The following is a 23,643-nucleotide window of genomic DNA, read 5'->3' on the forward strand; positions in this document are numbered from 1 at the left end:
GTTAACTCAGAGTAAGTTATTATCTCTTATAGAGGAGCCCTATGGCGTCATTCTCCTAGCAAAACAAAGGCATTGGGCTCCTCTAGTAGGAGGTTTACCACCTATTCTGAGTTAACTTACCCAGGTTTGTCACTAAACCACTTACTTGGAATACCACCAAGGTAGCCTTGCCTGGGGCTGTACACAGCAAAACAGCAAACAGACAAATCAGCAAACAGACAAAACAGCAAACATGTTCACTTAAACAGAAGAAGGCTGCGCAGCTGAGAAGGCCAGTCCTTGCATTCTTTTTGAAGGATTTTGGAGCCTGATGAAATCAGTTTAAACACGTGTTTTTTCAAGTTTTTATTCTTATCTTGCAAAGCTGGATGCACACCATTTCAAGAAAAATGTCGTTCAACCCGGAAGCCGTGGCAACACACTTTTTGTCAGTGCACACCATTTTCAGATTGAATGTGCCCCAGCAGTGTCCGCCTTTTTCATGCTTCTAACTGAGCTGGCATCAGGTGAGAGAGTGAGTGTGACGGAGTGCCGCCACTACAGATGAGTCTGTGCTCTGACTGCCATACCGTTAACCCTGTCTCTTTGGCGTTGCAGTCAGAGTGCAGGTTTAGTACCCTGGCGACCCGGGTCAAGGTCGGGTGGGGTGACTGCTCCCTCCCTTTGCTACAGCGAGGCAAGGCTTTCAAGAACTGATACTTTGAAATGCAACAAGAACAGAAACATATTGTGGCTGATCAAGCAAGCTGTAGATAAACGGTATGGATAAGAAAGTAAAGTTGACTACATGGATCTATTTATTCATAAAAATGCAAATATAGACCAAATAAAGCTACTAAAAATGTCAGGGCCGGGGTCAGGAGTTGAAACCAAGCCGCTGGATTACCGGTTCAGTGAGGATCTCAATTAACAAAGTAGGACCCAAGTGCAGAATAACAAAAAAACTCTCTTTTATTTCTTCAAAAAATAAGGAATAATACAACACACAGAAGATTAAGGCAAAAGCAAAAAAAGGGAATGTTAAAGCTCAGAGAGAGCAACTCGATTGGAAAAATCCGGGAAGATAAATCCTGGAATCCTTGAACCCAGACCAAATATGGAAAAAACAGCAAAGTTCCCTTAACAACGAAAAGGCTAAACTAAACAGGAGGCTAAGAATGTCCTAAAACGTACAGAGAAACCACAGGGTTGGAATGACGGAATCTTGAGACGAGCAAACTCTGGACAATAAAACTCGAGACCAGAACTCGAGACCAAAGACAGTATAAGAACGAAAAAACAGCCAGGTATAAATATGTCCTGTAATAATAAATAATAAAGCAAAGCAAAACAAATGAACAAACATAACATTACGTGTCATAAAACATGAAATACATTAGTGTACTGAAATGTTCAGACAGGCACGAATTAGACACAAAATGTAAAACCAGTGGAGCAGATTGTGGTGTTGTGCCTTTAACACTACTGAGTCCAAGCCTGTTTTTCACTCTCTTAGGTAGTCTGCCATGCCTTGATATTTTTGTTTATTTCACCTAACTAAAAACATTGAGGCAAAAGTGGCATGTATGATTATATTCTAGAATACCTCAGCAATAATAACATGGGAATGAAAGGAATGTAGTAAAAAAAGATTTAATTTAAATCAAATCTAAACAAACCCTTTCAAAAACATACTTTCAGAGGTGCTCAGACTTTGTACAAAAAATACATTGTAAAGATTTTGGAGCAAGGCTTTTGAACTCTGAACTTTGTAAACATAAGTGTTAGTTTTACAAAGGTGAGTTTAGCATTTAGAAAGTGTGTGTGGTTTCACTACTATATATTTATAATTTTAGAGTGACCTGTACCTTTTCAAAACTAGTGTCCCTACAAATGCATATTGATGAGTTAGGTGTAAACACACCTGGGACACCTCAGACAAGAACAATGGCCTTTACCTAATGGCCCTGGAATGTCTTTGTGGCCCGTACTCCCCACAGGATTTCTTGACACACCATGGCCCAATAGAGATCACTGAATTACCATACCCTTATCATATGAATAGCTGTCATTTGCTAATGGGCGGGTCGTTAGGAGCTGAAACCTCACTCAGAGACTGAAAAGTGCAAGAGACTAGTCCTATTCTCCTTACAAAGTGCTTATTTATATTTTTGTTTCAAACTGTGTACATTTGAAAAGAAAAGGGTTCAAGGTTTCTGGGGGTGTAATTTCTATGTCTCTCCGACAAAAACTGGCTGAGCTTTAAAAGCAATTCCCCATAAAAAACACCATATCCCTGCACAGGGAGCGTGGACTTCAATGGGTTAAAATATCTCTGCAAGTTTTTGTCCTACAGATAACACCCCCAGAAACCTTGAATCTTCTACTTTTCAAATAAATACAGTTTAAGTATATACAAATGATAGACAGTTCAAAAACATAAATTAGCACTTGGTGAGGAGAATAACTAAACTCAGTCGCTGAATGTGGAAGCAGCTGCTTACGACCCACCTATTAGCAAATTAGGTCTATTCATATGATAAATGCATGGTAAATCAGCGATCGCTATTGGGTCATGACTTCCTGTGCATCCCCATAGGTTCCTGTGAAGTAATTTGGCTCCTGTAAAGAACACCTTTAAAATGACTAAAATTTAGTAGTGAAACCACACACACTTTCTGAATTGTAAATAATAAATAGTAATATACAGGCTCGTAACGAGGCTAATCACATCGTATGCTAGCTACTACGGCTAACTTTTTATACAAATTTATCTCATAAGGATATACCCCTTGAAATGCATCATCTCGTACCTAACACATGTTAACATTACGGTCACATTTATGTGCTTGATTATTACTGCCCCACTTCCCACTGTACCTCAGCAATGCAGCGTAATGCCTTGGTGGATAATAAAGTAGCAGTGTAGAAGTAAAAATCCAACACACAGAAGATTAAGGCAAAAGCAAATAGAGTAATGTTAAAGCTTAAACATTAAGCATCACTGAAGCCCCGCCTGTAAGTTAAAGTAACACTATGCAACAAATTGACTTTATGAGGTATGGTTTTATAGGCAACTAGTTTTGGTACTATTCTCAAATTAATTTTGATAGCATATGGTCATGTGAAGGACAGATAAACACCTGTGTCTTCCCCACTAGCCATCCAGGATATGCCCACACTTAACGTTCTTAACAAAGGCTTGGAAGCTTCGGTTTTAATGATACTATCAATGGGCACAGTTTCCTCAGAAAAAAATGAAGACTTCATTGCGTCTACGTTATCCGCCAGTTTGTCGAAAGGTATGTTGCTAAGCTTAATAGCTTAGAAGGCCTTTTAAGGGGTTGTTGTGGTTCCTGGTACATTATATATTTAATCTGACTGTATAGGCCACTAGGAGGTGCGTTACTCGCAAAGCACAGATAATGCGATGGTTTTAGGTAGTTAGCTTACTAGTTTTGGAACAGAACTCCGTATTGCTGCTTTAATGCTTTCTTTACTACAAACAAAACATAGAATTTGTTCTCTAAAACAGAACTAAAATGAAAGCCACATTTCCTTAAACATCCACAGGGAAACAGAGACAAAGAATGTACATATGTAGATTGAGCCCTTGCTTCGAGGAGTGTTGTCTGTGGCCTGATGCCGAAAGAAATTGCTACCACTTTTGGGGAGGCTTCTGTTCAAAGCTGGAGGCTACTACCTAGTTTGTTACAGCTACACCTGTGTCGTTACCATGCAGAAAACGTATCACGTATCTTCTCCAAGACTCCTTGCATCTTTCTGCGTCAAGTGGGAAGACCGTTCTGAAGAGCCTTCTTGTGATTCTTTTAGTGATTGTGATGTGTGCTAGGAAGACACACAAACAACTTGTTTTTCATTGATCTACAAAAAATTGAGTCTTTGGACTCCCAACAGTGAATAAGACAGGTAAACAGGTAGCAAGATGTGTTATAAGCTGTGTGGTGACAGCACTATTGAATCCTGATAAGAAGAGCTTGAGAAGGAGGAATTTTATACTGGATCTTCCCTGACTATTATTTATTCCCTTATAATGGGAAGCCAGCTCGCTTAACATTTTTAAAAGAAAACTAAAAACGTACCTCTTCACCTTAGCCTTTAACTAGCTACGACTTCGCACTATACAGTCATGGACAAAAATATTGGCACCCCTGCACTTCCTTTAGATAATGCACAATTTCTCCCAGAAAATTGTTGCAATGACAAATGCTTTGGTATTCACATGTTTATTTCTTTTGTTTGCATTGGAACAACACAACAAATCTGAGAAAGAATGCCAAATCTGACTTGATTCCACACAAAATTCCAAAAATGGACTGGACAAAATTATTGGCACCCTCAACTTAATATTTGGTAGCATACCTTTTGGAAAAAATAACTGAAATCAATCGCTTCCTGTAACCATGAATGAGTGTCTTACAACTCTCTATTGGAATTTTGGACCACTCTTCTTTTTCCAACTGCTCCAGGTCTCTCACATTTGAAGGGTGCCTTCTCTCAACTGCTGTTTTGAGATCATGCCACAGGTGTGCTATGGGATTAAGATCTGGACTCATCTCGGCCACTTCAGAACTCTCCGTTGCTTTGTCTTAACCATTTCTGGGTGCTTTTTGAAGTGTGCTATGGGTCATTGTCCTGCTGGAAGACCCATGACCACTGACGGAGACCCAGCTTCTGCCCTACATTGCGCCCAAAAAATCTTTGGTAGTCCTCAGATTTCATGATGCCATGCACACAGTCAAGGCATTGGGTTCCAGAAGCAGCAAAGCAACCCAAAAACATTGGTCCACCTCCACCTGACTGTAGGGACCGTGTTCTTTTCTTTGAAGGCCTCATTTCGTTTTCTGTAAACTGCTTTACCAAAAAGCTCTACTTTGGTCTCATCTGTCCACAGGACGTTCTCCCAGAATTATTTTGGCTTCCCCAGGAAGGTTTTGGCAAACTCCAGTCTGGCTTTTTTATGTCTCTGTGTCAGCAGTGGGGACCTCCTAGGTCTCCTACCATAGCATCCCATTTCATTCAAAAGGCGACGGATAGTGCGAGCTGACACTGTTGTACCCTGTGTCTGCAGGGCAGCTTGAATTTGTTTTGGAGTTGTTCTGGGTTTTTTATCCACCATTCGAACAATCCTTTGTTGCATTCTGTCATCAATTTTTCTCTTCCTTCCACATCCAGGGAGGTTAGTGACAATGCCATGGGCTGTAAACTTCTTGATGACACTGCGCACAGTGGACACAGGAACATTAAGATCTCCGACGATGGACTTGTAGCCTTGAGATTGTCCATGCTTTTCTACAATATTGGTTCTCAAACCCCCAGACAATTCTTTGCTCTTCTTTCTTTTGTCCATGCTCAGTGTGGTATACACAGACCCACAACACAAAGGTTGAGTCAACTTTGCTCCATTTGGACTGGTTGCAAATGTGATTTATATGTTACCAGCATCTGTGACTTGCCACATGTGAGTTTAAATACAAATTAAAGGAGCATTACATGCTTGAATTACAATTATTTCTTACAATTTTGAAAGGGTGCCAATAATTTTGTCCGGCCCACTTTTAGAGATTTGTGTGGAATCATGTCAAATTTGGCTTTTCTTGTCTGCTTTTTTGAGTTGTTCCAATGCAAAAAATAGAAATCAAAATGTGAATACCAAAACATTTTTAATTGCAACAATTTTCTGGGAGAAGTGGTACATTATCTGACAGAAGCGCAGGGGTGCCAATATTTTTGTCCATGACTGTGTATATATATATATATATATATATATATATAAATATTTTTAATTTATGTTTAATTCAATGTGTTTTACTTCATCGTGATATAACGTGATATTATGGGGTTAGATGAAATATATCTCTGCAGAGTTTTATTTTCTATCTTATGCATTTTATTTAATCTATTTTTCATCTTAAATCTTTATGCTCTCTGTCCCTGTTTTTATGTTCATTTAAAAAATGTTATGCACTCTATCGTAGTTTTTATGTTTTATGTTTATTTGATATTTGAATTTTAGTCTATTTTTAATGTAGATCACTATGCACGTAATTTATTTGCTGTTAAGCACTTTGAGCTGCATTGTTTTGCATGAAAAGTGCTATACAAATAAAGTTCATTATTATAATTATTAATAATACAGTGCGGTTAATAGTCAGGAAAATACAGTAAGTCATATTTGCAATGTTGTGGTAACATGAAACATTTTATTTTACACTGAAAAAGGGTAAACAAAAAAAGCTTACCTGTAATTGACTGGAAAACGTGTAGGGAAAACAAAACAAAAAAGAACTTCAAACAAATCAGAACTAACTATAATAAATTAAGTCAAATTGAGAATTACATTTAAATAACTAAATCATTTAAAACATGACTAACTGTACACCTGTATATTCAAGCACTTCTACCTTAATTCTCCTGACTCCTCAGCGTCAGGAGGGTTCTGCTCCAGTGGTTCTAGTGGTGTGTCTTCACTTTGCCCTGTTGAACCCGGAGCAGTCATTGCTGTAGGCTGACGTCCCTGCTGTGCTGCAGGCTGGGGAAATACGTGTATTCACTCTAAATGGCAGCACACAGTGTACATTATATTTGTAGAAATCACATTTTATAATCAATATTTAATATGATCAACATATTGATATTGAGTTTCCACGCAGTTTTGTTAGGTGTTTGTATATCCGTATAACATACCCAATATGCGCTCTAAAGTGCTCTAAGGAAATGCATTTCTTTACAGATGGCCTCACCAGAGCCTTTGGCTTTTCTTGTAAATGCTGCCAATGCAGACAGGCAAAAGTGTAGTGGACTCTACAGACAGGCAAAAGTGTAGTGGACTCTATGGACGGCTATCACTCATCCCACTTCCACTTTTGAGGAGATCTAAACCCTCCTCATCTCTCTACCACATCACTCAGTCTGCCGTAGCAAAGCATCCCACCTCCTCCCCATTCTCCTCATTTTCATTATTAGCTCTAAGCTCACAATACTCCTTATCCATAGGAGGTGTCAGTGGACAGCGTTCATACGCGTTCTCCACTATGGGCATACCAGGACCACGGCCAGCTACCAAGCCCAACATGCTTATTATCAGCGCTCTAAATCAACCGCTTCAGACAAGGACAATCTCTCCTGTGCTACAGGTGGGAAAGGGCCCTGATTCGGCTTTTGTAGGGAGGAGGTGTAGTAATGTCTGCTTGAAATACTCATCCCCACTTCATACAACTTTTAAATGACTAGTAACGCACGCATTTAGTCTTCCATGAGACAAAGTAACGTTTAATAAACCGCGGTTACTACACCGTTTTTGCTTTTTAAAATGACATTAAATACCATCATGCGTTTACTTACATATTTAATAGTCTGGAAGAAATAGTGAGTCATATTTGCAATGTTGTGGTAATATGAAACATTTTCTTAAAAAGGGTAAACAAAAAAAGCTTACCAGTAATTGACTGGGAACATGAAGGGGAAACAAGAAAAAGAACATTTTAAACAAATCACAACTTCAATAAATGAAGTCAGATTTGGCATTACATAATTTAATACATGACCAACTGTATACCTGTATATTAAAGTACTTCTACCTTGATGTTTCTGACACCTCAATGTCTTCACTTTGCCTTCTCGAAACCAGAGAAGTCCTTGCTGCAGTCTGGGGACATACGTACATGTTTTCACTCTAAATAGCAGCACACAGTAAACATTATATCTGTAGAAATCACATTTTATGATCAACCAATGAATGAATCGCTTCAAAATCATAATTTTTAGTAATCCTTGAATAATAGAAATGACACTGGACTGCAGGGTAGCAAAAGGGAACACAACTCTATGACCACATTCTGTTGATAAAGATAAAGCTGAAAACAGAAACATAGCTCACCACATATTTCCGCTTAGATCTGTTGAAAACGTAGGGGAAAATAAATGTTTAAACTTCAATAACATCACAGAACCCTTTCACACATGTGTTTATATATAGGAAATATATTTTACCTGTTATAGTATATATATATGCAAATTGCAAGTATACATAGGAGCACGATGAATGGAAACAAGAAAAAATAATGTCCTGAAATGACAGAAGTGATGTAGTCACATTCCTAATAATGTACTTTCTGCTGTACATCATATCTACAACTAGCAAACCCAATGCAGTAAATCATTCATTAATAATTCATATCAAACAATTCATTGTCAAATTTTGACATCTTTAAAAAATATATATATATATATATATATATTTATTTATTTATTTTTCAAAATTTGACAATATTTATTTATTTATTTATTTTTCAAAATTTGACAATGAATTGTTTGATATGAATTATTAATGAATTATTTGCTGCATTGGATATATATTGAATACAGTACAGCTCAGTAAACTAGACATGATAAAATGGTTAAAAAATAAGAAATCAGTAAATAAGGAAATAATTTAAATTGAACAAAATACTCACTGGAAGTTGAAAGACTATAAAACTGCAATGAACCTGTTGCTGACCCATAGATGTTTGAGGCTTCACAATCATAAAGGCCATTCATGTCGGATGTAAATTTTTGAAAGGATAGTTTGTTACCATCTGCTTTAACTCCATTATTGGTGAGAGGAAGTCCATTCCTGTGAAGAAAATGTTTGCAATGCAATGTTTAGTTTGAGATGACACTATCCCTGATCTAATTTGACAATTGACAAAACTATGTTGATGGGTTAACTGTTTACATGAGCTCTCCTCTGATCTCTGTACTTTCCTCTGTCATTTCCACTAGTAAACCAACTGTTTCTGTTGTGTTGAGTATAGAGGCTAATTGTTGACATGTTGCTTCAGAAAGTTAAGAATGATTGCCATGTACAAACACCCCTCCAACAAACTGTACCTTGTCCATGTATAATTTACTGGTATTGGGTTGGCATCAGCTTGACACTGAAACACTAGAGATTGACTCTTGGAAGAGGGACTCTCGAGAGGAGTCACCTTAGCCATCTGGGGGGGGTCTGTAAGAGAATTTCAGTTGTACACAGAATAAGTTGAGAACACCCTTGTGCTAGTGTTTAGGGGGCCTAGCACAATGGCCAGACCTCTAGGTTACTGTACATGGTGAGAGAAAAAAGGTATTAATTGCATAATTAAAAATCACTTGAAAATCGACATTCATTAACAACAAAACATTTTGTCAAAGCAGTAAAAATCATGTTTTTTTTTTCATCCAAATGTAACATTCTACCACTCTGTTGAAGGATTGGAATGTTCCAAAGTGCTTCCCTCAGTGCACTGAGGGCCTCATTTACTAACATTGCAACCGCAGCGCAATCAGCGCCTTTGCCAAACCGCATATAGCGCACGGTATTTTGCATCGTATTTATCAAACAAGAACCTTGTCACGTCATCAGCGCCTAACCCCGCCCATTAGTGTTAATAGCGCACCGCTAAAATAAGGAAGAAAGAGCCTGCGTGTTCCTGCCACCATGGATGATGAGTTAAAAATAGAATTAGAGCTTTTGGTTCACAAGGTTACAGCAAACTAACCCGGGTAAATATAGAAACTCATAAATATTTCTCCATTTAGCCCTTCCGTCCACACTAAAAGCTGTGATCACTTTGAATTCAAGACTGTCTTTTATTGGTGAGCTGATTTTGGGAAATTAAACTTTTCAGCAAACATTGAGTTTCTGGGTTGCTATGGTTACCCCTCAGAGTGCTTGTGCAGCTTCATATTAACAAGTTTATGTTCACAAGTTCATATTCACACATATTAACATGAGTTAATCACACACAGACAACTGCAAACTGTTAATATGGTTCCCTAAGCTAGAGATAGCTAGGATAGTTAATATCCAGGTTAACTGCTCCATAGCCAGTGTTGTGCACGTTCACACCTCTCATGAACTAGTTCAAAGTTCAGTTCATACAAGTAAACATGAATCGTTCACGTTCATAGTTCACCATTTAAATTCTGAACTAGTTCATAGTTCAGTTCATTTTCATTTTTTTTAATTAGTATGTAGTACCATTTAAGTAAGGGATAATGTATTGTCCGGATGTCATTATCCAAAAATAAATCCCGACGGGGCGAACAGCACCCCGACGCGTAGCGTACACTAAATGAAAGACCGCTCAAATGTTAGCATAGGTAAACCCTGTAACACTCGTATTTGTACATTAGCAGCTTATGCTAAGCGAGTTCACGAACAGTGCATCATGCTAGATCAATTAAGTGACAGTGCTCGTAACAATGATGAGAAAGCTAAACTATAACAAACACATAATGACAAGGTAGGCTATAAAGTCAAACTCACGTATACATGGACGCACACAACTTCAACAAAGTGCAACGTTCAATTATGTGAAAATATGCCCGAAGTTAACTGCTACTCCATCTAAATATGCCATGAAGCGATATCAAAACATTGCACCGTGAGAAGTTGAGTCACATGACCAACGCAATTACCAAATATGGTAATTTACCGAAACATAGTCTGTCTGGGCAATTTAACAAATAATTACTATGGCCTTTTTAACAGGTACTGAGCAACGACATGGTACAAGCATTGGATTTAGACAGCGTCTTTCCTCAGCAGAAAGAAAACATTCCGTAATGTCTTAGCTAGACCTCAGTGGCGCTGGACCTCAGATAATATGAACGTGTTCACTGTTCAAATTCATTATTTGTCATGAAGTTGCGTTCAGTTCATCGTTCTCATAAAAATGAACGTGTTCAATGAACGCGTTCTTTTGAACGCTTTCATGCACAACACTGTCCATAGCATCCCGTTAAATAGTCTGGTAGGAATACAAGACACCCCTTACTTAAAAACAACATATTCCAACACTGAAAACCATGCTTTTCAAAAATGCTGCCCTAGGCGGATACATTTGAGAACTAGAGTTGTAGCGTGGACAGGGGAAACTGTTTTCAGACGTTCGGCACTGTGGGTAGCTTGCGCTCGACAGGCTATAACGTCAAAATAAACATTGAAGGTGAAATTAATATGCTGCTCTGTCTATACAATTTACTTAGTTTAGTTAGTGTACTTCGAGTTCAAGTACTGAATAGATACGCGTTACTCCTACGCAGAAGGCGAGCACTGTACTCGGTGTGCTTGAACTATGGGTGAAAATACAGTTTATAAACCATACAATGAGCGCCGATTCTGGGTAAGACGTGGCCGAACAGCTAGCTGGTGGGACAATTCTGTATATGCCTATATTAAATATATCAAATATAAACATTTAAAAAAATTAAATTTCTGATGTTCGGATTTTTCACATTTCTCACAGGCACACAGTTTTCATTTAGCAGCTGATACGTCATGCTGAAACACCTCTTGTTTCATTACTAATACTTAATTAGGCGCACTTTACGCATCTCCTCTTTGTGACGAACACCCACTTTCTCTTAGAATAGAATAGAATAAACTTTATTTGTCATTGTGCATTAGATACACAACGAAATAAGTTTGTGCAACCACTAAAAAAAGTGCAGTTGTGCTGGGTGGAGGGTATGAGGGTTGTGTGATTATTTAGTTCTGTGATGGCCCTGGGGATGAAACTGTTCTGCAGTCTGGAGGTGCGGGCTGTAGTGGCCCGGTAGCGCCTGCCAGAGGGTAGCAGGGTGAAGAGATGGTTTGCGTGGTGAGTCTCATCCTTCAAAATGCCACATGCTCGGCGGAGGCAGCGTGACCTAAAGATGTCGTCCAGGGGAGGCAGTGGAAGTCCAATTATTCTCTCTGCAGACCTTATACCCTCCGAGCAGCGGTAATCTGCCCTTTACTCAAGTGCGCCGCCTTTGTAAATACGGTTTTATGTCTTTACCCGCTATTTTACGCCTGAAATGGGCGCAATGCTGTTAGTAAATGAGGCCCTGAGTGTCACATTGTATTGTAACTTTAAATTAAGCTTGCTATATTTGGTATTCGTAAAATTTCACCAGAAAACCAAAATGTCAAGTTTCAGCTGAATCACACCAGCGGTTCCTTTGGGAGTGATGACCTTTTGACCCATATCTCGACCTTCAAATTGACCCTGTGGGAAGTGCCTGAGATGACCTTTCATGAAGTTTAGGCCGACATGTTGTCTACAAAATTAGAACTTTAAATAGAGACAAAACATGGAGAGGTAATAGAGGAGGGCTCCTCAGTCTTGAGGACTGTCCTATCTGTGTGCTAAATGATTTTAGGGACACAGTGTTTATCACACAAAACATGTAATTTTCTGAAACCCAGCATTGGTCCTCAATTCCTGGCCAGTGGAACTGTTTTACGTGTCAGTTTGGGTGACCGGACCATGAACTGTAGTCGCAAAATAGAGGCCTGCACTCTGGGGGTACCACGGGACTAGCTCAAAATAGTGCAGCACTGGTCTAATTATGATTGTGGAGTGCGACTGCAGGTGGAAAGAAACTCGTGCAAGATATAAATGTATGTATACAATTTAAAAAGTATGTTTTTTGTCCTTAAAGTTTACAATATTATATGTATTTATATGAGAACAGCCAGTTTAATTTAAATTGGAGTGGTACAGTTTAGTCCATTGAGTGATCTGAAAACATAGAGATGGAACACAAAGGCTACAGCACTGCTACTCACAATGGATGCTGATAGAGTAAGGGATCGTCCTCTGTCCTTCCAGCATTGGGTGTCTGACCAAACACAGGACCTCCTTGTTGAGGATGTCTCTGGAGGGCACACCCATGAGACTGCAGGAGACATTGATAGATCCATCTGGGTTCTCAGTAGAGTTTGTTATTGATCTCACAGATATTCTAAGGGAACTGGCATTCCAGAACACCTCAGCAGGAGGATGAGCATTATCAGCTCTGCAGGTTGCAAGAGTTGCCTCACTTGTGCCAACCAATGGTGTAATGGTGGGAATGTTGATCTCAGGTCGAGCTAAAGGGATTTAAAAACAAAAAAGGTTATTTGTCATATATACAATCACATGCAAGGTATGTAGCACAAGTAGTATTTTTGATGTGCTACTCTAAAACTGAAATTGATTCATTAAACTCTGCCATCAAATACAGTTTGTTTCAAGTAATTGATGTATTTTCGTATCTATACAAAATTGCTGTGATGTCTGCAACAGTGACAGTCATTCACTTACTTTTTTAACTACCTGTATTTATTTGACACCATTTCAAACCTATGGTCATTTTAAAAGGCTATGAGTGTTTAGTTTATTTTTTTTACATTTATTTATTTAAAAACTGGATTACTGTGAAGCATATCCCATAGTAATTTGTAAGCCCTCTGTTTTTGTGCATGAAATAGTATATATACCCTTATAGGCAAGGCCTACACACAACAAGAAGCAACTCACAGTCCAACCACCCTGTGCAGGCTTGCTTAACGTATCATAGCTATTAAATCTCATTCATCCCCAATTAAATCCCATTTATTTTGTTCACTTTTTACAAAATGGAAATAAATATGCCTGTCTCAAATAATTATGATTTTTTTTTTCAATTTGCTTGCCAGGCATGATAAAATATTATAGACATAATCTGCACAATTATAGCATCAACAGCATATCTGATATGTAATTTAAATGCAAATGTTAATTTTGTTAATTGATGTATAACCATGAAGTAGGCTTTTTTTAATTAACCAGACTTTTATAGGGGAAAAGGGTATTCCAAATCTGAGGATCCCCGATCTCTACTAGAGGCCCTTAGAAACATTTATAATCTGAAAATCTAGCTTGAGGGGGCCTTTTGACAGGGGGCCCAGAATTCTTAGCAGTGGCCTTATCTAGACATTCAAGGGCATATAATACCTCACATATGGCACAAAACATACATTTAAAGCAGTCAATGTCTATAATGATGAGACCAGGGGCGATTCTAGTTATAGTAAAGATCAGAGGTCAAGTGTGTGCTTGGATCTTATTTTTAAGGGAGATTGGCATTGGTAAGTTGGGGAGGTATATCTACCAAGATATTAGGATCACATGCATGACAAAACAGAACACTTTTTGTATCTTCTTTATATAGCCTATATGTATGTGTTTTGTTCCTTAAGTTTGCTTTGGCAAATAAAAGTAAAAATGTAATTAAAAAGTGTATTATCTTGAATGACAACTTTTCTGAGTGTGACTACACGTATACATAAGGAACAATATGACCTTCTTTGAATAAATGTACTTGGCATTTATTTACAAGTTTTGGAGGAATATGCATATGACGCAGGAGGCAGACGTAAGGAGTTTACTAAAGGAAGAATAAAAGAAAACAGATAAGCAATTGACAGAAAAGGCAGGCAATAAGCAACAGACAAACAACAGAAGCTTCTAAGCCGTGGTCAGAACTAACTCACAACATGAACATAACAAAACCCAGGAAAGGAGATGATCTAACAAAGGCGCAGAGACAGAGCAGGGTATAAATAGGGGGGGGGGGGGGGGTAACAAACAAATCAGGATGGGGAACAGGTGAGCATCAAAATTGGCGAGATATTAACAGTGACAGGTAGCAAACAAGATGAGGAGCGGAGCAACAAACACATGGCAACCAAACAAAAGCCCAAGTCAAACAAACACAGATGGAACAAAATGTTCAACAACACAGAAAGTCCTGTCTGGAACCCTGACAATGTATATATAAAATGTAGGATTATTCGTTGAAAACAATACTAAATATAGAGTATCAACCTTTTGTAACTATCATAATTATACGTTTAAATACAGCCCCACCCAGCGATCATCAGGGTCCAAGCAGCATTTCATTCAATTTGAACCTTTTTATCACATCACATATTTGCTGCTAAATTTTGATTGGAACTTCAAGAGATGGGAACAAATGTAGTAAGTATAAGCATATCACATTTCTAAATTCTAGTTCATTCATATTAATCCAACAATCAATCATCACTAATCAACTTCCTTGATAACCTCATTATGTTGTCAGAAAGAGAAATCATACCTTGGACTTTCAAGTGAATGGACTTGATGACAGGACTGCCTTCAAACAGAACAAAGCGACATGAATAATTCCCAATATCCTTAATTCTTGCATCCAGTAGACGAATATTTCCAATGCCTTGTGGTATACTCCCAGTAAATTGAAGGCGATCCTTGAGTCCATTTACTTCTTCAGGAGTTGGATCCTTATTTCTTATGATTGTGAAAATCGTTTTTTTTGGTGTATTCAATGTTGTTCTCATCCAGTCTACTTGAACAACTTCGTCACCAGCTCCTACTAATTTACAAACTAGCTCAACAGTTTCTCCAGCAATTACTTCCGTATCATCACCAATAATGTGGATGGCTGTCGAAATAAAGTAAAGAAAGTTATATGCCAACATATGTGACTAGAACAACGAAACTAAACTAAGAGCAAATTCTGTTTATATGAGGAAGTTATTACCACTCCCAAATAAAATGGTCACAGATATAACTGACAATATTTACCTTGAGAAATCCTGAGAAAGCTCAAAAGGAGTAATGTAAATTTTGGTGCCAGGTCCTTTTGGTCCTGCAGATAAGAAAAATATAGGTTTCTTTTTTTTTCAAAAACAGTCTCTGTTGATTTTCAGAGGGGTGTATGTACTTGTATGGTGCTGAAGGTGTTGTATAGTGAAACCTCTCTGGTTCTGGGCATTTCAAAATGCACACTTACCAATAATCTTTTCCTAAAGCTAAAAGAACATAGAAAAGATAAATAAATAAAAAAGGAGAGCGCATTCGGTCAGTTAACAAAAAGTATCTGAGAACAATTGGGTCTTTAGTCTAGATTTGAAGCTGGCTACAGTTGGAGTATATTTGATGTCATCAGGAAGTTGGTTCCAGAGCTGAGCAGCATAGCAACTGAAAGATGCTTCGCCATGTTTAGTTCTGACAAAAGGTATTACCAACCGCTTTCTCTCCAGTAATCTGAGAGATCTAGCAAGTGTATATGGCTGAAACATATTTGAAAGTTAATTTGGTCCTGTCCTATTTAGTGACTGACTTATCTGACTTACAAACTAGCAGCAATGCTTTAAAATCAAGTCTGTGACTTACTGGAAGACAGTGTAAGGACTGAAGTCTTATATTAAAGCTATTTGGCAAAGTCAAACAGTTCCCATAAGCGTTCAAAAGTACAATAGCAGGTTACTAAAAACCAAGAGTTAATGAAGAGGCTAATCAGTGTGGTGATGTACATAGGAGAGCAAGAAGTATTTCGTGCGCATGATGAATCTGCTTAGTCTGAACAGGGGTAAATACATTGAGCTTGTAAATGCCATAGAGTCATATATCGGTTCGCCTCATTGAAAGAGAGGGGGATGCTACTGTTGTACAAGAAAATGGGCAGGATATACATTTTCAATACCCATTATCCGATGTTTGTGAGACACTTCCCGATGTTCAGTTTGTGTTGTAGGTCCACTGACAAGGAAGCCAATTTGTCCATTAAATTATCATTTTGATAGCCTCAATCCTACACAGCATACATTGCAAAACATTTGACACCTCCTTAAATGTGTCACGCGACGCTAATAGGCTACTGTTTACATCGCATTATCTGTGCTTTGCGAGTAACGCACCTCCTAGTGGCCTATACAGTCAGATTAAATATATAATGTACCAGGAACCACAACAACCCCTTAAAAGGCCTTCTAAGCTATTCTTTTTAGCAAATTAAACTTTCAAAAGACGCCATAGTCCTGCAATGTTCGTATACGGACGCAGCAACAAACCTTTCGACAAACTGGCGGATAACGTAGACGCAATGAAGTCTTCATTTTTTTCTGAGGAAACTGTGCCCAATGATAGTATCATTAAAACTGAAGCTTCCAAGCCTTTATTTGAGTTTGGGTATTAACATCATAGAGCTAGCTACGTAAGCGCGTTGACGTGTCGACTCCTCATTTGTTGAAGCAGCAATAACTTGCATATACCACCAACAGCCTAACTGACACCAGGGGCGGAGATCCCATTTCATTGTAGGGGGGGACAATACATGGTCAAATTTCAGAGTGTAATTCCGGGGGGGGGACATGAAAAAATTGCTTTCACGAGAGCTAGCATAAACTGCTAAATACCGAATTCTCTTATCACATTTACAAACAGAAATTCGAAGTAATTTTAGAATGATCTAAACAGCATTACATGTACTAACACGAAATATCTATTCACAGACAAATAATGTCCAAAGTTCAAGAGAACTTGATGCTCAAAATAAGTTATAAAACAGCTCAACAGGGAATCGAACGAGCAACCTTTTGATTATAATACTACTTCTCTACCTCCTGCGCCACTGTCACTCCATATTACAATACCAGCATAGTTCATCAACCGCAGAAAAAGATGACATTAATTTAACTTCAGATAATTTAACAAATCTGGAGAGGCACTGAGATGTAGACCTACGTTTATTAACTAGCATGAACCTGCCCCTGACAGGACAGTGTCCTAGACTGTCTAGCTAGCTATCTTAACTGTGTTAATTACCGGTGTTGTACCCAATTCAGCACCCCCGGCGTCAGATGCACCCCCTCGCGGGAGCGCGCACCACTCGCTTGATCGGAAAGGAAAGCAGTTCGCCTAAACAAACGCAGGGGAAAATACTATACTACGATTGAATTATTTGTGAAAGAGATGGAAGAGAAGAACACAAGTGATTACAGTCTTTAAAACTGTTCTAAAGAGTACAAACAACCGATGTTTTTCTTCCAAAAAACTCGGATAATAGCGAACGCAAAAGAACACCTTTTTTTCTGTGGAAATATATAGCCTACCCCAGCCATGACTACAAAATTAATTAACTTAATTTTGCTTTGAGCAAGTTGAATGTATTTGACACGGCGTTTCACAAGACTAAATATGATTCTAGCATTTCTTGCAATTCATAGGTTCAAAAGTAAGTGCTTTTAATTGGGTTAACTTGTATATAGGTCGAAACAATAGCCTTCTGATCCTGAATATCTCTTGATGAAAATGTAATGTGATCTATGCCTGATAGACAAGTCATAACCTATGTGTGTTTCTCACCATTAAAGGGCATATTCTCTTCATCAAATAGCTACACTTGTTTTTGTGAAATTAAACATTTTTCTTGCTGCTTTATAAGATAAAATATAATAAACCAATTCCACATCCACCACTGACTTATCTGTTGTCAGACTTATCAAACTCATACATATCTTGGCACCAATTGCATGCAGTTAAAAGCACCAATAGTGAGGTCAAAGGAACAAAATGATGCAGATGGGGTGCATTTCATGGCAGGCATTGTGTTCCATTTCCTGTGATATGTACCCCCAGCATAACTCTAACTGTGAAGCTGTCACATGCACTAAACTGACTCTGGTTACACATACTAGTCTCAAATGCTAGGATCAACAGAAAACAACGAGGGTACGTATCACGGCAGAGCTGGTTTCCTACCTGCCAGAATGTGCACCCCCTGTTAACTTTTACTACGAAGGTGGCACATGCATGAAACTGACTCTGCTTAGACATACTAGTCCCATGTGTGTACTGTCAAAAATATTTGATGCTGGGCTCAACAGAGAAAAAAATTAGGAGGGTGTGCATATCACGCCAGGCCTATTTTCACACCAGGCAGAATAAGCACCCCCTCTTAACTTTTACTAGGAAGGTGGCACATGCATGAAACAGACTCTGCTTAGACATACTAGTCCCATGTGTGTACTGTCAAAAATATTTGATGCTGGGATCAACAGAGAAAAAAATTAGGAGGGTGTGCATATCACGCCAGGCCTATTTTCACACCAGGCAGAATAAGCACCCCCTCTTAACTTTTACTAGGAAGGTGGCACATGCATGAAACTCACTCTGCTTACTCATACTAGTCCCATGTCTGTACTCTGAAAAGCATTTGATGCTGGGATCAACAGAATTATTTTAAAGGGGGGGGGGTGCATATCACGCCAGGCCTATTTTCACACCAGGCAGAATAAGCACCCCCTCTTAACTTTTACTAGGAAGGTGGCACATGCATGAAACTCACTCTGCTTACTCATACTAGTCCCATGTCTGTACTCTGAAAAGTATTTGATGCTGGGATCAACAGAATTCTTTTAAAGGGGGGGGGGGTGCATTTCACAACAGGCAGAATAAGCACCCCCTCTTAACTTTTCCAAGGAAGGTGGCAGATTTATGAAATGGACTCCCCTCATCAGTCCTGTTTGTACTCTGACAAGTACAGTAGTGATGCTGGGAGAAACACACCACTTTCATGAAAATAATGTAATTGTTGAATTTAATTAGTTTTTATTTTTACACTAAATAGTATTTGCATCTGAAATGAATAGAAATGTAGGCAACATTCCTCACTCCCCACCATCGAGGCTGTCCAGCACAGAAGATGTCTGCGGAGGGCGCGCAGCATCACCAAGTACAGCTCCCACCCCAAGCGTTCCCGGACTAGCAGGTTCAGGAACAGCTTCGTTCCTGGGGCTGTCTCCCTGCTGAACTCTGCACCTCCCTTCACCCCCCCGCTGAACCCTGCAACATCCCCCCCCCTGGCACATCGACCCCCAATGACTGTACTCCTCCCAGCCTTGACGGCCATGCACCTTGACCCACCTGTTCATTTGCACTGACTGCTTTATACTGTTTTACTGTACTACCTCAATCCACTTCACTCCACACCACTTGTTCTTCACCTTTCTTAACTGCACTTTACATACTGTACATAGTCTGATCTGCACTCCCCTCTGCTATTTAGCAAAACTGCTGCTCACTTTTATAGTCATGTTATAGTCTTATATTGTACTGCACATATCCTACTTCATACTGTACATTCTCATGTCTATAGTTTTTGTCATAAAAATGCTTTTCACGGTACGCAGATGAGACTAGTATGTGTAACCAGAGTCAGTTTAGTGCATGTGACAGCTTCACAGTAAGAGTAATGCTGGGGGTACATATCACAGGAAATGGAACACAAGGCATGCCATGTAATGCACCCCATCTGCATCATTTTGTTCCTTTGACCTCACTATTGGTACTTTTAACTGCATGCAATTGGTGCCAAGATATGTATGAGTTTGATAGGTCTGACAGCAGATAAGTCAGTGGTGGATGTGGAATTGGTTTATTATATTTTATCTTATAAAGCAGCAAGAAAAATGTTTAATTTCACAAAAACAAGTGTAGCTATTTGATGAAGAGAATATGCCCTTTAATGGTGAGAAACACACATAGGTTATGACTTGTCTATCAGGCATAGATCACATTACATTTTCATCAAGTGATATTCAGGATCAGAAGGCTATTGTTTCGACCTATATACAGGTTAACCCAATTAAAAGCACTTACTTTTGAACCTATGAATTGCAAGAAATGCTAGAATCATATTTAGTCTTGTGAAACGCCGTGTCAAATACATTCAACTTGCTCAAAGCAAAATTAAGTTAATTCATTTTGTAGTCATGGCTGGGGTAGGCTATATATTTCCACAGAAAAAAAGGTGTTCTTTTGCGTTCGCTATTATTCGAGTTTTTTGGAAGAAAAACATCGGTTGTTTGTACTCTTTAGAACAGTTTTAAAAACTGTAATCACTTGTGTTCTTCTCTTCCATCTCTTTCACCAATAATTCAATCGTAGTATAGTATTTTCCCCTGCGTTTGTTTAGGCAAACTGCTTTCCTTTCCGATCAAGCGAGTGGTGCGCGCTCCCGCGAGGGGGTGCATCTGACGCCGGGGGTGCTGAATTGGGTACAACACCGGAACGTGCTTCATACCTTAAACTACACCAACCATAAAACCACTGCTTCGAAGGTTGCTTTGGTACGGAAAAATCACGTGACATATTACGTGCGAAACAGCAACTGCTTCTTTCTCCGAATGAACCAGCTGAGTGGTTCACAGCGCCACGCACGAAACAGTCAGTTGCCTCGTTTTGAGTCTGAATTGTAGCGCCTTCAAAGCATAAAAACTTCCGCGCACAACATTGCGTTTGGTTCGTAGTAGCTTATCTCATTCTGTGACAGTCATTACGTTCGTATTGATTTATCATCATTATGAAAGCATCTAGGAAGAGAGGTCGTTCTGACATGTGGGAACACTTTATTCTGATCGCTCATGATAAGGTGCGCTGGCTGTTAAATATTTAGCCTATAGGAAAAGTAGACTATATCAACAGGCTCAGTCCAAAAAGTGTAGAACAAATAATGTTTTTAAATCAAAATCTTTGACTGTTCCCTATCCAACATGGTTACACAAGCACACCCAACTTGTGCCATATTTGTCCAGCCAGTGTTAATTTCGTTGACGAAAACTATGACGAAAAATATTCGTTAACGACCTTTTTCCTGTGACTAAAACGAGACTAAGACGTGACGAAAATGGATCTTTAAAAATAAAAACTATGACTAAATCTATTTTAACTCTCGTTGACGAGACGAGACGAAAATGTTGGTGGTTGACTAAGTCACAATTGTTTTTTTTTTTCTAAACTTGTATGCACATCATTGGTTGAATGTTGCCCGGTCCTGTATCTATCCCTCCTCCACTCCCTGAGATGCCCAGACAGACATGCAAGTGACGCCCTAACAAACGTCATGATGGCTGAAGTTCAGGCACTCGGTAGGCTACTGGAAGAAAAATAAGAATAGATATCTGGACAGTCTTTAATTATAACTTGACAGAAAATAAAACACAATGCACCGCAATAACCGGCGAGAAACCTTGTGGCTTCAAAATAGGTGGGAAGAACACAACAAGAGGCACCTGAAAGCGCACAATACAACCCTGCAATTTATGCCAAGGTAAATTAGCTAGTAACTGTCAATGATAATTAGCTAATGTTAACTAGTTATTAGAATATATTAGCCAACGTTAAGTTAACTTCAAAGGGGCAGTCGAGTGTATAGGTTGTGTCAGCTTGGATAACTAGCTAGTCATTTTCGATTGAAACCTCCCGTTTGGCTTGGCAAATGAGTTCCAAAACGTTTAGCTAGCTAACGTTAGCTAACTATGAGGTAGCATAGCTAAGTTATACTAGCTATCGATAGCTAGCTAAGTTATACTAGCTATCGATAACTAGCTAGTAAACGCATTGCAGAACGGACTATAGGACAGGCCACGCATGACATTAATCAAGAGAAAATAAATGAACATGTGATTTGTTGCACTACTTTCAACTCTCAAACTATCCGTCTAGCTAAATATGTAGGTTATCAGATTGCACAGCAATTCATATGGAAGATATGTGGTTGATTTAACTAAGGCCAGGTAGGCATAGTAGTTGTATTGTGTTATCACATCATTTTAATCTTCAAAATCTAGACTCGATATTCTCTTATATTTTAATAATAATACTGTTAATTAAGTATTGCCTTAAAATTATTATTTACATTCAATTCATTGGAATTCAGCTGTAGGCATATACTAGGAGATCTGTATCTTAGAGACTAATTGCATCCACAGTTTAAGTACTGCAAGCTTGACTATTATGCAGTTGTAGACACTACACAAGGGGTCCCCGGGCCTGAGAAGGGAAGGAAAGGAGTTTAATGTGGCTATAAGATGGACTTTTAAATGTGACTAAAACTAGACTAAAATGTAATGAGACTTCGTCGACTAAAACTAGACTAAAATGTTCTGAGTTTTTGTCGACGAAAACTGGACTAAAACTAAGGAGGATATAAATGACTAAAAGTGACTAAAACTAATATGCATTTTCGTCTAAAGACTAAGACTAAGACTAAATCGAAAATAGCTGCCAAAATTAACACTGTGTCCAGCACATCCTTTCCCCAAGCACTCTCTCTTCAATAACACAATATACAAAAAAGAATTAATCTTTATTTGTAAAAAAAAAATTATATCACAATCTTTGTATACGGGTGCATGTGTGTGTGTGGGGGGGTGCACACTAGATTGACATTGTTTTAAAGCTTCGTGCCACTGTCTAGCTGGGCTAATTTAGTTGCAGCCTTGGCACATCACCAGGAGAGGTCACTGTTACTGAAGCTTCAAGTAATGAACCGATTTTTGAAACAATGTGCCTAATGGTTCAATGCTTCACCAAAGCTTCATTTGCCCATCACTAGTACGAACACAACAGACGCGTTTCTAAAAACGTAGCCTATACGCTTCAAAAACCCTTGGCAACGTGCGGCAGGCAAAACAGCTGCAGGAGCACCAGGCTGTTTTGCCCGGCGCCTATGAAGTGGAGCTGCGTGCGCAACCTGCCTGGTCCGAGTGTGACATTGATGAGCGGTGCGCCTCTATCCCAACACCTCTAAAAGATTTCCTGTTAATAGATCTGTTTGTCAAGGCTGTCCAATTTCTCCTTTTTTTTGTTCTTAATTGTTGTACCGTTACTTCCGCTAAAGGTTCTGAACAGTGGCGGAAAAATTCTCAGGAGGGACAATTTTTTTTATAATGATTAAGGCGACCCATTCAGTAGGTACATTAAGTTAGCTGATTAACTCATACAGCAATACCTTTTTGTCCACTATTGGCAGCACACAACAGTAATATTTCCCCTCTTGCTACATAGCTAGAGTAGCAAGTTACAGGTGGAAAGCTATGGAAGAAAGTTGCATCCAGGAGCCTTCATAAGCAAACATGATGTGGCTCCACATTAAATGATCCCACTTTTTCATTATCTACATTTCTCAAATGTTGTATGATGTAAGCTTAACAGGACACATATGTCCAGTAACAACATTAAGAAGGGGGCAACATATAAG

At 38.8% G+C, this 23,643-nt stretch overlaps 1 protein-coding gene across 1 annotated transcript in view; it reads right to left on the minus strand.

Moving 5' to 3' along the window:
- Positions 1-3,081: 3,081 nt before the first annotated feature.
- Positions 3,082-23,643, minus strand: part of LOC105902519 (poliovirus receptor homolog) — a 30,743-nt gene continuing 10,181 nt past the window's right edge. The window contains exons 4-15 of the mRNA XM_031577678.1: positions 15,405-15,468; positions 14,917-15,107; positions 12,584-12,886; positions 8,875-9,004; positions 8,457-8,617; positions 7,993-8,068; positions 7,880-7,898; positions 7,581-7,648; positions 7,439-7,448; positions 6,405-6,532; positions 6,243-6,252; positions 3,082-3,828 (exon numbers count right to left, since the gene is read on the minus strand). Of these exons, the coding sequence (XP_031433538.1) occupies positions 3,730-3,828; positions 6,243-6,252; positions 6,405-6,532; positions 7,439-7,448; positions 7,581-7,648; positions 7,880-7,898; positions 7,993-8,068; positions 8,457-8,617; positions 8,875-9,004; positions 12,584-12,886; positions 14,917-15,107; positions 15,405-15,468 (1,259 nt within the window). The 3' untranslated portion in view covers positions 3,082-3,729. The remainder of the gene's footprint in view (positions 3,829-6,242; positions 6,253-6,404; positions 6,533-7,438; positions 7,449-7,580; positions 7,649-7,879; positions 7,899-7,992; positions 8,069-8,456; positions 8,618-8,874; positions 9,005-12,583; positions 12,887-14,916; positions 15,108-15,404; positions 15,469-23,643) is intronic.

Source organism: Clupea harengus, chromosome 2 (genome assembly GCF_900700415.2).
Source record: "Clupea harengus chromosome 2, Ch_v2.0.2, whole genome shotgun sequence".
NCBI classification, from domain to species: Eukaryota; Metazoa; Chordata; class Actinopteri; order Clupeiformes; family Clupeidae; genus Clupea; species Clupea harengus.